The following is an 18,324-nucleotide window of genomic DNA, read 5'->3' on the forward strand; positions in this document are numbered from 1 at the left end:
TGAAACTATTTCCAGTAACAGCCCTACAGCTCGGCTCCAGTTGTAGTACAGCTGCACAATCTGTATGACCCATAACACTGATCAGCTCGGGAAGGGACAGGGACAATGCGTGTTAGCCCTGTAGAAAGATGTCTGTTGTGGTGAGCAAGCCTGGGGGTTATACGCCTTCCTTAGGATCTGTAAAAAAAGGAGGCTGATTTTTTCCAATCCACAAAAAGCCCTGACCAGAGCAGTCAAAGGAGAAGAACATGCTTGGGAATTAGTGGAAGCTGGAACCAGGTCAGCAATAACATACAGCAAATCCATGGTTCAAACTGGACACGGAACTTGCACATGCAGAGTTTTTAGCCAACATTGCCATGCCTTAACCTCGACTCAGGGAGAGGGGAGAAAAACTTCTCTCGATGCTTGAGGACAACACTGACTTGACTGCCTTGTGATGCAGGTTTCTGCTGCTTTTTTGAAATGCAGTCAAATCAATTTCATGTGAACCATCAGACCCTAAATGCTGTCAGGCAGTGACCTGGAGGTTACAGCTTCTGCCTTCATGTCACTGAATTAATTTCTACAAGGACACTGTTACTAGAAATAATAAAGGGACAGCAAAGAGACCTGGACTTTTGAAGTATGTTTACTGTAACACACCTTATTACAATATCCCCATACCACTGTTTGTATCAGTAGTGACTTTTTATTTTGGATTTTGAGAATTTTTCCATGGTTCAATGCCTTCACTTCCCTCCAGACCTACCTCAGAGAATAGCTTTTCTTCAGTTAAAAACTCCTGTTGTCTACTAGCATATACTAGTGACATACATGGCTCCTCTGGACCTACAAAGGGCCCCCACTCCACCACTCTACTGCTACATCTTCCCTCTGGGCCCAAGACCATACACCTCAGAAGCCATTTCTGAATACTGCTGGATACCCTGTTTCCCACCTTACCTCCTCTGATGCCACCCTTTGCCTCCAGAGCGGCTCCAGTAATCTTTTTTCCAGCTGCAGGTACTACCTGCAGCCCATTCAGAACAGGCTGCCTCCAACAGCTCCTGTAAACCTTTCCCAAGCCCTCCTGCACAGAATGCTCAAGTGTGAGACGATGTGCTCCTGAAAAAGGGTTCAGTCCTTTGATCCTCATCATTTATAGCTTTCATGCCTTTTCAGACTTTTAAAAAAAACTCCGCAGTGTGTGGAACTAACTTTTCTACAGGGTAGATAAGGGAGAAATGTGTTTTGTGTGGCAAACAGCTTTGTATTGCCATGGAAGTAACTGTCAAAGTGACCCCTGCCAGAGAAGAAAGGCACTGAGCAAGTCATGACAGTCCCATGTATAGAAGCTTCCACGTGCCTGTGGTGGAAGTAGGCAGATTTGTCACACCTACAGAGAGCTGTCAGTCTCGTGTGGCAGAAGGCCTCTGAAGAGATGTATCTGCCTGTTGCCTTGATCACTACCAGCATCCTGTGTAGTTCTGGAGGGACATAAGTGCTCTCTCCCCTGTGCTGCCCCTGTCACTCTGCTGGTGCAGTCAAACACCAGCCTAACTAAAAGAACGGCACATCGGGTTTGTTCTAGGGATTTCACAGCACTGTTTGGTGACTCTTCCAGTAACTTTCTCCAAGATAACTGTTATAAAATCATGATTAAAGCAGGAACAACTCTGACCAAGAGAAATTCTTAATTTCATTTTCCCTTGCCAAGAAGTTTACAAGAGCCAGAGCAAAATGACACAATTTCTGTCTCAACTAATAAAATGGCCAGGCAGGTTCATTCTGAATGTGACAAAGCTGGATCAAATTATCCTCCCCAAGCGCATTCTCTTCTGGTAGTTTGAGGATATTTGCAGTGGTAACAGGGATGATGTTACCTTCTGAGCTCTGAATTTGGAAAGCAGGCTGTTTATAAAAATTACCTAAAATTGACCTGTGGGAGTCAGAACTGCCAAACACAGCAGAACATCACCTGATTCTCCACGTATTTTGATCTGTGGTGGTTCATTCTTATAGTACAAGCTAGGGATGAGACTGGCACCCACAGCAGGGATAAAGCTGCAGCAGTGGAGATTTTACCTCCTCTCCGTTCATCTAATTAAATGTGTCAGTGATACAACTGTCCCACCCAGGGACGGGACATACCCCATCCTGCCTCTACAGACACCTGCAGGTGATGTGGTGCCAGGTACAGGCAGTGAATGCTGTTTATTCTAATACAAACATTCATTTTATGGAAGATGACGAGCTTTTACAACAGGAACCAAGCCACCCATTTCTGCCACTGGCTGCAATCCATTACATTTACTTATCCTCTTCATTTTTTATTCTCAGATCTTTTGAATAATGGGACAAGAACGCAATATGGTACAAGCTTTCAAATGCCCTGATGTCCGCTTTCCAGACCAATCTTTCGGTCCCCTGGGCCTGTAGGCAGGATTTGGACACACCAAGGCAGAGCCCAATAGTTTTCCCCAAGAATCTACAAAAGCAAACATCTATTTTGAGAAGTTTTGGCAGCCTCTTGCAGCCTAGGTGAACGCCCCTGCTCAGGATGGGTGAGACCAGATCATGCCAGAGGACAGCTGGATGTTTGGGTTCTGCTGCTCAGAATTAGCAAATTACAGATAGCTAACACATTGCAGTGTGGCAGTTTGCTGCCCGGGCATTCGTTCAACATTTACGGCTTTGGGGTGGGCAAAAGCTACTTCCTGGAGTACGTATTTCCCTTTGTCGTGTTAGAGAAAAAATGGCATTAACTCTGGCTGAGGAGAAGTGTGTCACATACCTGCTGGTGGGGAATTACAGTCCTGGCAGAGTCAATTCTGGGTGCTGAGGTTGAAACTGGCACAGGACGTTTTGATCTGCGGACCCAAAGGAAAGAACAACAGATTAGCAATCCAGACTGCTATTTTTCAGCTCCCAACCCTTCCCCTGTATTGGACAAATATACGTACACAATCGTTGAAAAAACGGAAATAAACCCTCTAAAATGCTTTCAAAAGACACTGCCCTCTTACTGGAACACAACACAGAAGACACCGTGACAAGTGCTCACTGGAACACCCCGGGATGCTGAGGGAAGTGAGGATGTGTTTGTGGGAGGGGCTGTGAGAACCTGCATAGCACTGAACGGCCCCCTGAAACCCTTCCAGCACACACAGGAGCACCGAAGAAATGCAATCAAAAATGTAAAAACGGTCAAAAGAATCAGAATTATACAAGTAATATCCTATTGCTAACCTACAGAGACCAAGATAATGCCTGGAATTTGGAAAGCAGGGTGTTTATAAAAAATTACTTAAAATGGATCTGGAGTCAGAACTGCTTTAAAAAGTACATTTCAAATTTAGGACAGGTACAGAAATGAAACAAAAATCCTTGAAAGCAACAAATCATGTGGAATTGTCTGAGCCATTTGAAATTGGTTGCTTCAGACAGGAAATGACTAAGGAAGGATGTTACAGGGGCTTAGAAAATAATGACTGGTAGAAAAAAGGCAGTAAAGCACATTCCTGGACACGGAGTGGAACTGAAAAGACAACACATATAAACCGAATAAAGGCAAACATTTTTTCCCAGAGTATTTGACTAACTTGAGGTGAAACTCATTGTTACAAGACATCATTGAGACTGAGAATGGTATCAGGGTATCAGAAAGCATTGGAAACCTACACTTGCAACAACAAACCCAACTGCTGCCTTAGGCTGGCTAAAAAATAAGGAGCCATAGAGATTCTCATTTTCTAAGGCACAGTGTAAAAGACTGATGGAGAAAGACCTTCTGGGTCAGGTTCACCATTTCCTTCTGAGAGCTGTGATGTGCTTTCCTCAGAAATACTTACCAATGGCATCTATCAGAGACGGAAACTGAGGTAGACAGAAACTGGGCGCATCCAGAGTGACAACCCCTGCATTAACACCGGGCTCAGCACTGAGCTCTGCATCTCCATTTAGCTGCCACACATACAACATTTCCCTCAGCTGGGGGCAACCACCAAAACAGCTCCGGGAAAAAGGCACAATCCTGACAGGATCGGGGAGACTTCCATACAGAAGATAAGGAAATTATGCTACTTCAGGAGCTTAAAGCAGAGATGGTGTAAGAGATGCCTCACACCTCGCAAGGAGATCCTACAAAGGCGGACAGTTTGAGGAGTCAGTGAAAACTGGTGTTTTGTTAAAAAACAGGCAATTAACCTGTGAAATTCCTGAAACAAGAGGCTAGAAATTGCAAAAGGCACCAACGCTGATACCGCCGGAGTGTAACACCATGTAGTCCCCAAGGCATAATTACCTGAGAAACATAGACCTTCATGTTCTGAGAACAAGAGCTAATCACCAGCTGCCTAGAACACTCTCCTCAGGCACGTCACTAACTGACCTTCCCTTCGGAGGGAGCGCTGTACCCTTCCTCCAACCGTCTTAGCTTAAAAAAGAAACAATACATGGTATTCCTGAGACACGCACATGCATCACAAAAGACAGCAAAAAAAGGGAAAGAAAAAGAGCTGCAGCCCAGAACACAGTCAGAGCTGCTGAAAATTGTCTGAGACAATTTACGAACAGACGAAGATTTAGGGGGAGATTCTGATTCTCCATCCACTGGTGCCATTTCTGGGTACACCCTGTGATTTATGTCACACCGGCTTTGGGGTTTCAAGATGTTCCTTTAAAACAAGGAGGTTCCTACAGAACACTGCCCTGCAGGTTTATAGCTTTGATATTTATAAACAGAAGGATGAGGCTTGCTAGACTTAGCTGGGGCCCACACCGGAGAAAAGGGCAGGAGAGGTGAAGTTAATTTGTGGAATGGAAGTGTAGGTACTTAGGGAATAAAGGGATTATTTACATAAGAGCCATCGCTCCTCCGGTAAAAACATCTGCAACTTCAGGACGTTGGGTTTTTCCCTGCCTCTTTGCCAGATGAATCAAATCCTGCAGCAACATGAGTTTGCTTTTGAAGTGACGACAGTGCTGTTGTAATGGTGAGTGTCCAGGTTTACATTTTAATCCACTGATTGCAAAAGGGTTTTATTCCAACCACTCAGGGAACACACTTGCTTGGCAGGGCTCTGAGGAGGATGAAAGGCCACATTTCTCTAATGACTATGGTAATTTTAGATTTGATGCTGAAATGTTCCGTCGAGAGTTTTTCTAAAGCAATTAATTTGATTTCAACTTGTAGACATTTTCTTCTGTATTTTCCAAGTTAAAAATGGAAACAAAACCTGCATTTCAAAATAAAAACTCCAAAGAGTTTTAATGATGACCCAGTGCATCACTCTGGTACTGTTCTAGTTCTCCTCCTTCCCAGAGCTACACCTCCCCTCTTCTTCAGCACTGGTTCTTTCTCTTAACCAAGTTTAAAAAGAGATAGAGGGGGGGTTTTGCAAAGCAGTTCAGTTTTGATAGCACTGGTGCTGCGGCTGTCCCTCCTACCTAAACGAATCTTGAACTGAAGAGCACTTGACTCCAGTCCTGCACTCCCAAAGGTTTGGTAGGAGTCACCTCCGTGAAGAGGAGCTGCGTGCCTAAGGGCAGACTGCGGGAGGGTGCTGTAACGCACTGTCAGGTTAACCCATGTCCTCAGGGCAGCAGGACACTGTGCCTGCGGAGAGGGGATGTGATCTAAGAGATAATAGCCCCTCTTCATCTGCACCTGGCTTTTTCAGTTTCCTATCTTCACCAGTGAGCATCTATCTTCTAATCTTTCCAATGCTCGGGACAGCTAAAAATCAACATTTCATTTTTAGAATAGGGCTAGAAATGCTTAGAAAACAGTTTACACCCTTATCACCTCATTGAAAGGGAGTCATTCTGGAGTGGAGCAGGTGGGCATGAAGCAGGATGCAAAATAACAGAGCACATAGAATCTGGCTTCAGATACGCATCTGGTTTAATGCAGTAATATTCCTAACAATTTGGCAGAGAGGGAGGAAGAGACATAAAAGGGATGGACTAAACACTAACTCATGCTTATGGAGGTGTCCATTTCATGAGTGCTAAGATCAGTAATGTGCCACTTAAAGCTTCAGCTAAGCCATGAATTAAGCAGCCAAACAGCAGCTGCTGCTTGTCTGTAAGCCTTGCACAGAAAATCTTGAATCTCGCGATACCACATTTCAATTCTCTACACCCTGCCTGGCATAACAGTCTCAGTGACTCCACTGAGAATCACAAAGGCAAACCCCTGAACATGTCACAGAACTTCAGAAAGAACTGCCACCCCTTTGGGGCCGGGAGGAGACCTGCTTTCCTCCTCTCAGGAGACCACCTGTGCCTGCAATAAAATGGACAAGTATTTCTATCAGCAGTTTTACTCTCTATATCTCTATCTATCGATGGCGAATGCAAATATTAGCATTTGGCTGGATGACGGATTTGTTAATTATTTCCACGTTGTAAAAACACTCCATCATTCATTCCAATTAGTTTCAAGGGTGTAATTTGCATTTTGACATAACCATGCTGGAGCTAATCAATGCTCATAAGAAAAGGTCCCAGCCCTAGTACATTGTGACCTGCCTGTCTGCTGCAACACTTCGGGTAACATCTCGACCTCCTCTTTGCCGAATGCAGCCAGGAACTGTTTGTCTGAAAGATGACGACTGTCACGTCTGTTGGGAAGCAGCAACAGCCCATTGACTCTGGTGAGACATGCCGTGATACCACCTGAACTTTTCCTGGGTGAGTGCAAAAGAGTATGTGAAAAGATTCACATGGAGATTATCTTCAGCGCAACATGGAATATTCCTCAGACAAATAAAACAGTGATGTTTAATCTCACCTCTCAGCTGGTATTTGGGGGGAAAAGCGATGCGTGCTCTGAGAGTGGATCTAATCCCTAAGCAGAGTCTTCTTGTAATGAAAACTTCATTGCCCTTTAAAGTCTTGGCATATATCCACAGTTCCCAGGCTCTTTTCTAGAATATGGACACTTCAGGCAGGGAGTATGAATAGCAGTCCACTCAACTGAACTGCTCGTGTGAGGCACAGATTTATATTTATTGCAGTGGCTGACATGGATATTTCATTTTCTATGGAAAACGCTGCTCATTAATTTTAACAGCACTAAATGCTACTACTCAAAGACAGTAACTCCCAGCCCTGTCCAAACGCTAATCTGACATCTAGGATCCAATCTACTGTCCTCTCATACCTGCATTCAGAGACAACGGCGCACACAATGGGACTCACCTCTGCTTCCCAGCAGGGAAGGAGGTCCACCTCTCCCCACTGACAGTAACACATCACAGCTTCCTCAACCCACTGGTGGGATATGTCTTTTCTAATCCTTTGAGCACAGCATCATCACAGGCTTGGGGAGGAAACCTTGGCTATTGGAGGCAGATGGCTCTCAAAAGCTGTAGAGTCACAGGTCCAAGCAAAATAAACTAATTACTTCCACATGTCACATCCCCCCTCAGTGTTCCTCTCTTTTTTCAACTAATCTGCTTGAAGTCTGGATTTTAGAAACACTGTGATTCAGTGGAGCATGTGAGCAGCTGTTGGAGTCCTCTGCTTCTCTTATCTCTCCAAAGGTAGATGAGTAATGTAATGTTTTTCCTGAGCACAGGCGCTCGCAGTTACCTACAGAGCAAGGTGCTCAGAGGGAACCAGCGAGGGCTCCAACACAGACTTGTCCACATGGTCACACACCTCAGTGCTTGGTCCAATTGAGATCATAGTTATTTCAGTGAACATCACATGCACTATCTAACATTGCATCAGCTTTGAATTTATTTCTTTCTGATAATCCTCTGGTATTTTCTTAATTTAACCTTGAAATCCCGCTGAGAATCATATTGACATATTTAAACATACTTTCTGTAGAACTCAAGGGAATGGATTAAAGGACAGAGCTTCATTTTTTATTTTTATACGCTCTGATTTTTTCTCTGTCATCTAATTTCAGGCTATATTTCTATGGCAATAGGAACACATTTGTACTTGAATGTATGATAAGAGTCCATCATTTCTAGTGAAATGTTATCCAATGCCAGTGGCCCATCTTTGTCACCACTCAAGGCCGAGTTGTTAAGCACTGTGTTCTGACAGGAGGCCAGCATTCACATCCTTCATCCGCTCTGACAAGGTCACAGTCACCTCACTTCTGCATCCAGTAATTCAGAGATCCTTACTGGAGTCTGGACATGGTCCCTGTTCCCTGAACTTTTCAGTGCTGCTGTGTCAGCTGCTGCAGCCCCCATAAGGCTCCTGGGTGCCAAAGCGTTGCTGCAGCCTCATCCGAGGAGCAGTCATTTGGTACTGGGCATCCAGTTCCCGCAGTTTTCAGATTGCAGTCATAACAAGCAGGAAAAAGGCCCTCCAAGGCTGGATTTCAGCCACAATAGTTGGGGATACAGTCACATCAGCAAATTATCGCTAGCATGAGTGTTCCTTGCCAAAAAGTAAAAAAGAGTCCCACTCCTGTGGGCTCGGATTCAAGCTCTAGTTTGTAAGCAGTCCCTGAGCAAAAACATCCTTAGGCTGATTAAAGCAATGGAACCATTCAAGGAAGGGCAAAAAAATTCCAAACTTGTTTTCATTTTCTGCTTGTTTTTAGTCATTGTCTCCTACAGTGCTTTTAGGAAATGTTTCTAAAGAGTCTGAGCACCACTATTTCAGACCATGCTTTCATCAGTATTGTTTATATAGTTTTAATTTACTCTTAAACTAGGATAGATCCCCTCTTGTAATTCTTCTGAGCATAAACACAGCCTAAATCTGGTTCTGATTTAAAATGTGCCCATCAGCAGACCTAAAACACACAGAGATTTCATTCCTATTCACAGCTTCAGACAAAAGAAAACAGTTTACAACAACCGCTGAATTCCCCTCGCTTGCAGTTTGCTGTCACCACATGCTTTATTTATAGCAGGCCTGAAATAAATACTGCAGGATCAGCCATCTTTTGGTGCTGCACAAAAAAGGAAAGCTATTAAATATTTACCGTAAGTCTCTCATAGCTTTGCCTCTGACACTCTCCCTTTCACTAGAGAAAAGATGATTTAGCTCATGATTTTTCAGCTTAAGACAGTCCGTTGTGACTGTCTGGAAGTGAAGGGCAGCGTCACCGCCATGCCCTGGGAGAGGGAGTGTGGGGCAAGGTGCAGCAGGCACAGAAAGCCTACACCTCCCCTGCTCCTCTCCAGCAGCACAGGGTGACACCAAGGCAGGAGACTTAGAGAGGCACAGGAATGTTAGTGCCAGCAGAATGAGGTGCGCTCGAGTTACAGCACTTTCCAAAGCTAAGCCAGCACATTTGGTGAACCCTTTCCAAGAGGCTGATCAAATTCCTTGAGTCAAGATCAAATGAACACGGTGGATGCTCCATTGAAACATGTTGACTAATAATACTGCACTGTCGTGCACTGCATTTAAAAAAGAAACCCGTTTGTATGAAGTAAAGCCAGATTTGGCACGCATTTCGTTTTTCACCTGTGAACTGAACCGAGTGCTGTAGGACAGCAAGGGTGGGCCAGCTAGCCAGTTACAGGTGGACTTTGATTGACCCGGGACTGAAATGCCAGCGGGCACCTAGGTAGCACAGGTAACTGGTCAGAAGCCGCTACTGAAAAATGACTGAACTGCAGGAGGTCACAAAGAGATTCACAGCAAAGCAATGCCTTTTTCCACCAGCACCCAGGCCATTATCGAGGGTGATTGCAGCCTGCCACGGCACTGTCTAGCAGAACTAGCCCCAGTCCTCCTCAGCATCTCTAGAGTAACACAGGTTTCTGAGGAAGAAGCTGCATCTGTGGAAGGATCTAACATTCTAAAATTACCAGCCTCGTTTGCCTGAATCCTGTCAAGCCTCATGGAGTTCTGCTGGGTGAAGAACTCCGTGGAGTTCTGCTGTGTGCAGTGCCAAAGAAATGTCTCTCCTCCTCCCCTCACTGCTGCTCTCTTTCCTTCAACAAAAGAGAATTCACTTCCTAGATGTATTTTGACTGAAGGAAGCAGAGCTGGTCTGGAGGGTCCCATACCTTTCCTCATGGCTGGATCACAGGTCTCTTTCTCCAGAAACAATCCAAATACATCAAACTCCCTGCCACTTGCCTGCCTACATCCTTTAACTTCCCAGCAACAAGACAAGTTCTGGCTGCCTGGTCAAACCTCTGGCATGGTTGGCGAGACCTCCACCCTAATTTTGTGGCTTCGCATAAAACACAGCATGGGTGAGGTGACACGAACAAATATAACAGGGAGTTTAGGGAAGGAAGCTGTCAGAAAAAAACTTGACATCCACGAATTGCTGACCCCACAATGGGGTACCTCCATGACTGAAACATGCAGAGTTGCACTCAGGCCAGCACTAAGCAGCCACTGCAGCGCTGTATTAGTGTCCCTTGAACAGTGCGAATGGATAGGACTTGAAGAAAAACTAAGAGTGGACAGCTGGAGAAGTGCAGACAAGTACGAATGGGCATTCTTGATGCTTCCCTTCTGCTATGTTTCATGTCTTACAATTTGATGTCCTGCACAAGTGCTGACAGCATGTACAGCTTTTTCTGATAGCCAAATAAAAACTATCCAGTTCTCCAGCCTGAAAAAATGACCCCACACGGAAACTGAGGTGTGATAATAAAAGGGAGTAGAGGCAAACACAGTCTGAACTGTTAGGTTATAAACACTGCTCGTGAAACCTTCGTGGCCAGGATCTATGAAAGGCCATTGCTCGAGGTCCAAGAGCCATTAGAAAAATAAAAAGCTTTGTCTCAGAGCAGAGCAGATTTTGCATTCTACTGCTTCTTCCATGGCTCTTCCCACGTTTGGTTAGTCTGTTCCTGACACTGCTTCACTCTGCTGATTTTCTGGATTATTCTCAGAAGTGGTACTTCCACATCACACCCTGCTTTCTGTAGCGGTCTTTACTTTGCCTACGTAAAAATTACCTTCTCCACAATGCAATGAAATAGCAGTTACTTTGCTTTATATAACTACAGAGCTTTAAATCTTAACACAACTATTACAGAAAATCTCTGTGTAAGGCTGTCTGACTTGAGAGCAAGTTTCCTTAGAAGTAACATTAACCAGGAAAAGATACGAGACCTGTTGTGTGCAGAGATCCTGCTTTCTCAATGGCGAGACCGCTTTTACCACCCACCCCTCTGTGAGAAAGCACCTCCTCTCCATGTTCCGCTGGCTTCCTCCGTGCACTCAGCCTGCACCGTTCTCACTCTGTCAGATGCTGGGAGGCCTTTTCCAAACCCATAGCGTCCAGACCCATGAACACCAATTCTCAGCCTGCTGTGATTATCCACCCTGAAGATGCTGGGTTCCTCCCATGCACTTGTAACACTTGTTACGCGGGTCATTTCTAGACCAGTCATTCATAAACTCACCAAACAACTGTGTCTGGTCCTCATGGGAATAAGCCAAAGAAACACTGCTGCTGGATATGTTTTCAACAAGAGCTTGAGGGGATGTGGGACTACACCTGTATGCCATAGGCTGAATGCAGCACAGATACACTCAATGTATCAACCATGCTTTCCACAAGAATCAGAGATTTTGGGTTTCCATCATATCTGTGCCATGACACTTCAAACAGAGATAAAACACTTCTATCCCTTAGTCACAAGTTTCACAGAATGCCCTGAGGAATGCAAAGGCTTTAACTTATACCCACGTACTTCTGCAGAGTGAGGCTCAGGTTGTGGCTGGCTGACTTGATCTTGTTCTGGGCCTCCAAGTGGGTCATGCTGTCAGCGTTGACTCCATCAATGGCTACCACGAGGTCCCCTTGGTTCATCTGTGACTGCGCTGCCTTGCTGCCAGGGGTGATCTGTGTGGGAAAGGAAAAAAACTACGGTCATATCAGGGTAAGTCACTCTGCACACAAAGCCCTTACAGAGGACTTGCTCAGAATTACAGTGGGAAACAGCTATAGCCATGAAGACAGTAACAGATATAACACTAGTTCTAGCTCTTATTGTATGGGTGGAACAACAACATTTATGGAAATTAAACAAACTCAGAGTTAACTCACATTCCTGCAAAGCTCGAGGACAACATCTACTTGTCAGTCCTTCCACTTTGAGAAGTTAAGCCCAACACAATGGTTCCCTTTGCACGTATTATCTCTTCCTCGGGGGGATAATTAATGCTATTTGTATCGGGGTAGTATATAGAGACATTATTCTGAAGCAGAAAACTAATGAACCATTATCTACTCCATGATTTTATTGTATTTTTCCTCCTAAAAGCCATTTTTCCCAAATTAATTCATTATATTGAGCAGACAAAATGAATGTGTGAGGGTCCTTGGACATGCTTTACTTTTTATAGCGAGCTTTATAGGAAATCATTCTGCAGAACCTTACCCACACCCAGCTACAGCTCCACTACCAAGACAGATGACTACATACCCAAGACGACCTCAGCAACCTGTTGGATCTGACACTCCAAAGACAGACTAGCACTCACGTTCAGAGATTCTCACTACGGCACCACATTTTGTTAGTCTGGATGCCCTGTGAGCTGCATCTTCTCCGAATGGACAGTATCCTGGACTCAATTTTCCACAGCCCGCTTGGGATGACACTGATACAGGACAGCTACTTAGGGAACTTGACTGCCCTGGGGATCTCCAACTAAACCAGAAGAGCCTTCACGTTCCATCAGCCAGGCAAATTTTAATGAGACCATCAGAGCTGTCTGCTTCCAGCGCTCAGTACTTACAGGGTACAGATATAAGCTTCCAAGAAAACCCAAGATAAAAAAATACTACAACAACAAGCTTATTTTTCTCAGAGAAGCAGAGCTGCACTGAAAGGACAAAGAAGGTCTAGGGCTAGTTTAACGTAACTGTAACAGCAGCAGACATTGAGAAGAGTCAGGTATTGTTAGGGACAAAAAGCCAAGGTACAGATGGAGACACCGGGCAGCCAGATATAAGTGTCAAGGTGCATTCAAGACTCTTGTTCCCATTTTTAAAGATCCAGCAGAAAGGAATGGAATGCAAAGTGTTTATCTGTTGGTATTTTCCCTTGCAAATTCACTTCTGGTCTACTACAAATTTCCTAAATATAATCACAAACAGAGGAGACCTCACTGCATCTTAGTGAAATCTTTATGGAGTATTTTGTATTTAAAAAGGTTTTTTCAAAAATATTTTTAAATGAAGGGTGAATGTTAATTAAGCCTTGGAATGAGACTGCAAATCCCGATTTGCCTACACAGTAAGTTCTACTGTGGCCTCACCTCAGCCTCCCTTCTATTAACAGAAGTAACAAAAGCAGAGAAACGTAGGATTGTCTAGGCCAAATAGATATTCTTCCATCTGACCACCAGGGTTTTCTTAAAACCTCTCTAGGAAAATCTAGACAGAACTATTTCAGACACCCTTTGCAACAGTCTTAACTCGCAACACAGCTTTAGGTGTTGCAAATGCCTTTATTTGAGGCTACACTGAGAATGTCACTAGAGATTCAAGGTATAGCTATTTCTGACCACTGATTTACTCAATCTAAGCCAGGGTACCACCGACAGATCTCATTTCAATAGTATTTTTAAGCACTTCAAGCCCCAGCACAGACTTCACCCTGTGAAGCCAAGCCTCTTTTACCTCCTTCAGAAAAGCAGAGATGGGAATGTTCTCCTACAAGGCAGACACCTGGCTTTCAGTGTCCCCAGCTCCCAGCAAGGGGCAGGCTGCCAGTAGCACATGTTGCATTCAGTGCACTGCAGCGAATTCTTACTGCGCTCTGCTGTGAGCAGAGCCGTATACTAGGTAAATATATAGTACAACAGCGACAGCTGGGCCCTACAAAATAAGCCTGCCCTAGGTTCAGAGTAAATGCTGCTTAGCAGGAGCTCAGAGAGGCACCCTACGAAGCGCAGCTGCTGCACTACCTTGGGAACAGCACATGCTCCCACCAGGCCCCCTCAGCTACCCTCCAAAGGGGGAGAGACAGGGATCAGGCAGCCCTTGAGTGGCTGAGGGGTAAAACACTAACAAGAACGCTTGTATCAACAGATGGATGGACACGGCTTTCCCACCCCAAGGAACTCCTGATTTACCAGGCAGACAAAAACACCCAGGGAGGCTGGTTCAGCCGAGAAGGGGTTGACATGGTACCTTGCAGCTTTAGCCAGGGCCTCCTCTTTCTCCAGGTCTGACCCCTTCCTGATCCCCACTCCAAAATCAATGGGTTATATTCTCCACTGCTCATTTAGAGACAATATTTCAGAGAATCAGCTATTTCCTAGCATTGAAATAAACTAAAGTGCTGGAATTAGCACCCACTCCTCTTTGGGATCCCAAGAACAGAAGAAAATATTAAAAGAAAATGCTCCTTTCCATAGTCAGAAGAGCTGCTTAGAAAGTAGAAGACAATTCTGGACAAGAAAAAATGGAAGGGAAAAAAAAAGGGAATAAAAGCCACTGGGATAAGTCATCAGGCAGAGATTCACCATTTCATTTGCTGCATTGCCGGAGGCATAAAACAGGAACACAGAAAGAAGCAGCCTAGAAAACCTACAGCACAGAGCAAACATCCGACTGTCTTTGATGGTAGCTTTTTTACATCCTAGCATCAGGTGGAGAGCTGAGCAAGATCAAGTAAACATGACAGAGGACTGTAGGAAACTGGAAATGAAAGTCCTTGCACTACCACCAACCAAACCTGCAGAAAATGTTCTTTCTGCAGCTACCATTGTCCTGAAAAAACATGTCTGTTTTCCATTTACTAGGCTTTATTTCTTTTTTCTTTTTAATGAGACAACAAAAACTGCCTCAGTGAACACACACGGCATCTACAAAACATGCCACTGGCACCTTGAAGAGCTTCCACTTACACTAAACAGAGCTGTGCTGGCAAGCTGCAGGGACACTCTGAAGTGGCCTCTCAGGCTACGCCTCATCTGTAGTTAGGAAGGGAGATTACCATACATGTGAGAACACCCAAAATAGCTTTAATCTACCTCTCTTGGGTACCAGGAGCCACGATTCAGGACACCCTGTGCTGAAATCTGCACAGCAAGAGCAGAAGGGCTACTGGCACTTGAGCTCTGCGGCTCCCCTCAGCCTCAGGTATGCCAGGCCACGCTGGAACCGTATCACCGCAAATAACACCAGGAATTTGCCTTCTGCTTTTACCAGGCTGCTCTTCATGCTCACTCATAGGCTCCTCCAGGAAGCAGAGCGCCAGCTAGCCCTTCTTGCCAAGCTAAACAGACTTGGGTGATGAAAATAAGCCAAATGTAACAGATTTTCAGCTGGAAGACAAAAGGAAGTGTATAGGCATTGCTTAGGGAATGGCCCCAGGCAAGGCTTTGGGGGAGTTTCTGAGAGTGAGAGAAAAAGCTCCTGCCCCTGGTTGGAAGGAAGATCATTCTGTTCCCTGCCTCAGCTCCATGCTACCAGATTGAAAAATTTGCAATCCTTAAAAAATAAGACAGTCATCATAAGCACATCTGTGCTTCTGTGTACACATCTGTGTACACCAACTCTGCAGACGATAGTTAAAGCGTAGACATGGCTTTTTAGCAGGCTGTGCTAGCATAGCTAGGAGGCTACACGGCTCTCAGTCTCAGTAATCCCTCGTCTCCCAGCCTCCCCCTAAAAATAGCTGTTAGATCTATTCGGTCTATTCACAGCCAAGATCTGTGTCAAGATCGTGTGCACTCAGTACCATGCAGAAATGGAATCGAAGCAGAGGTGAGTCACGTAACAAACGTCAATTGTTTTGTTACAACAGTTTTTAAAGAACAAGTGGGTAAGTTCTCTGGTATCAAAGAGTTTAATAACCTTAATGTAACTCAAAACGGAGACTGTAACTGAGGAACTGATCCTTAGTGCTCTGGCAGCCCTGTGCCTGAGAGCAGTTCTGTCCACTGCCACACAACTCCCCGCAGCAAAGCTACACTCAGCTTCTAAGTGCCGGCAGGATCACAATGGCCAAGTTTCTTCAAAGGTTCCCCTTCCTCTTCCCTACTTTCCAAATTTTAATTCATTTTAAGGCAGTTTTATGAGGTGTGATGTTTCTTTGCAAATCAGGTAGACAGATCTCAGGTCTCAATATGGCCTTTCATGTTTTTCACAGCTACCAGGTTCTCAAACTCTACATTCCACACAGTTTTTTGACCTCCTCAAACAACCACCATTTGTCTTGTCTCCCCCTACAACCATCAGCAATAAACAGAGAGGTTCATGTCTTTTGCTATTGGCCACTACAGTAAGATTCTCTTTTTTCCAAGTTCATTCTGCTTAACGCATTTCATTGTAACTACGTAACTATGACCACAATGCTCTGTAACTCTGTAAGGGCTTTTGACAGGTTCAGCAACAGTAAGGCCTGACTAAAAGGGCATCTGAGACAACGCTGAGCATATTCCTTTGGCAGTTAGTGGCCTGCAGCCACTTCTGATATTAAGCACCTTAAAATAGCTTTGACTTTGAGTGAGGCCTGAGGGTCCAGCACAGATTTCACTGATGTACTAGTGACTCTTCTGCTCCTGCGTGTTTGTAAATCAGGGTACTGAAAATACTGCTAAGTTAAGAAAACAGAACTGAAATAAGGTTTTAACTAGAATGTCCCATGAATTTGGGAAGCCATACGCTGTTTTAGAAGGAGCTTTAAGAGATGAACGACCTCAGTTAGTTAATATTCCTTTGCCTGTGATGAACGGCTCTTCATTTAAACTGACCTGCAAACCAGCTCCAAATAATGCCACTCACCTTCATCTCACCATGTCTTCTGGTTTTATGCAAAATATTTTACCCTATTTTTATGCCCTATTTTTGACTTAAAAATTCCCTCCCCCTACAAGTAAACCTATTCTCAGGGAATTTCCATTCCAGATAAAGGCAGGAGTCTGTGATCTTGTGACTCCTAATTCAGCAGAGTGCACAGTTCAAGCAGCCTCAATTATACTTGGATAAGCTATTGGGGGTTTATTTTTTTCGAAAGGAAAACTATTTATTCAAAGTTCCAGTCCCTCTAGAATGTACCCTTCCAGTACCCTCTAAAATGGTAAAGCATGTTAACTCGACCATCCCACTCAGCGGCATATTCCCAACAGAAATTCCCAACTGTTAGAAAGTAGAACTACTTCCACAGTAGCAGAACCAGAAACTTTGACATTCATAGAACTTACTATTGTTGTGACAAGGATGACATCTCGGCCCCTTGCCAGCAGTAACACTAAGTGTATTGCTTACTTTGTCAACATCCATCGATAATTTATCAGGATAGGATACACAGCATTCTGCTGCAAACTGGAAGCTCTCCCATGGGAAGTACTTTTCAGCTGTTAACCTGGGGAGCAACACTTCTGCCAATTCCTCTTTGGGTACTCCGCTTCTCTCCTGTTGGATCTCATGTAGATTTGGTGGTCACCATTTCCTGGCGCAAGCAGCACCAAGCTAAGGCAGGATTATTCTTCCAGAGCACACAAGTTATAGGGTGTTTCAGGTAGGGCCTTGAAGCATGCTGTCTACACAGACTCCTCCAACTCTCACTCTGTACATTATTTCCTTCAGGTAGTTAATTACATTTGGAAGGTATCATAAAGTTTTCTACCAGTTTGGCAGCATGATCTATGGTTTAGGAGCTTCGGCCAGATATTCAAAACAGCTTACACATTCCTATCTAATAAACATTCTTAGGTAACAGAAGTCAGGTGCGTAAATTACATGTGACAGTCATCATTAGCCTGCTTGGTATAGGGAGTTAGGCTTTACCTAGATGAATGTGGTTCTGACTCTTAAAGAGAGTCATCCACCCTTGATTCAGAGCACGGCTCCTATGGATCATGAGGCTGTGCGACTTACACATAGCTTGGGCAGAACAGAATTATTCTGTAGGGTGCTTCACTTCCATTCCAAAGCTGTACTTTTTATCTTCCATTCCATCCTGGGTAACTGCAGACACTTCCCTCTGAAGCCCTGGAAGCAGAGGTTGTCAGGACTGAGCCCCACTGAGCTTCAAAATTCCACGTGTCCAAACTAGGTTTTCTCTCCTGGTCCAGAGTAAATATACTAATTATGATAATCTGACTGTGTATTTTGTTATGGAATAAATGTTTACAGGACATCTATTTAAGTCCATGGAAGGAATGCAATCAAGTTCAGCATTTGGCTTAACAGTGTTTTCCTTGGCTGCATTAGACACCAACTTCTGCAGTGGAGCATGTCAAAATAATTGGTTTAGAATAGGCAGCAGAAAAGTTTTTGTTTGACCATGAAAGAATTTCATCAAGTCTAAGGTGGTCTCTGTCTTTCTGTGCCCAGTTTGTCTTTTTTCCTTCATCTGGCACCAAATGAATTGCTAAACAATTAATTGTGTAGATGACAAAATACAGCAGTTACTTGAATTGGGATCG

At 44.4% G+C, this 18,324-nt stretch overlaps 1 protein-coding gene across 1 annotated transcript in view; it reads right to left on the minus strand.

Annotated features, from left to right (window-relative positions):
• LDB3 (LIM domain binding 3) overlaps positions 1-18,324 on the minus strand; it is a 55,964-nt gene that overhangs the window by 22,610 nt on the left and 15,030 nt on the right. Inside the window, exons 3-4 of the mRNA XM_010145251.1 lie at positions 11,631-11,782; positions 2,777-2,852 (exon numbers count right to left, since the gene is read on the minus strand). Of these exons, the coding sequence (XP_010143553.1) occupies positions 2,777-2,852; positions 11,631-11,782 (228 nt within the window). The remainder of the gene's footprint in view (positions 1-2,776; positions 2,853-11,630; positions 11,783-18,324) is intronic.

The sequence above is a fragment of the Buceros rhinoceros genome, unplaced genomic scaffold, assembly GCF_000710305.1.
Source record: "Buceros rhinoceros silvestris isolate BGI_N320 unplaced genomic scaffold, ASM71030v1 scaffold231, whole genome shotgun sequence".
NCBI lineage: Eukaryota > Metazoa > Chordata > Aves > Bucerotiformes > Bucerotidae > Buceros > Buceros rhinoceros.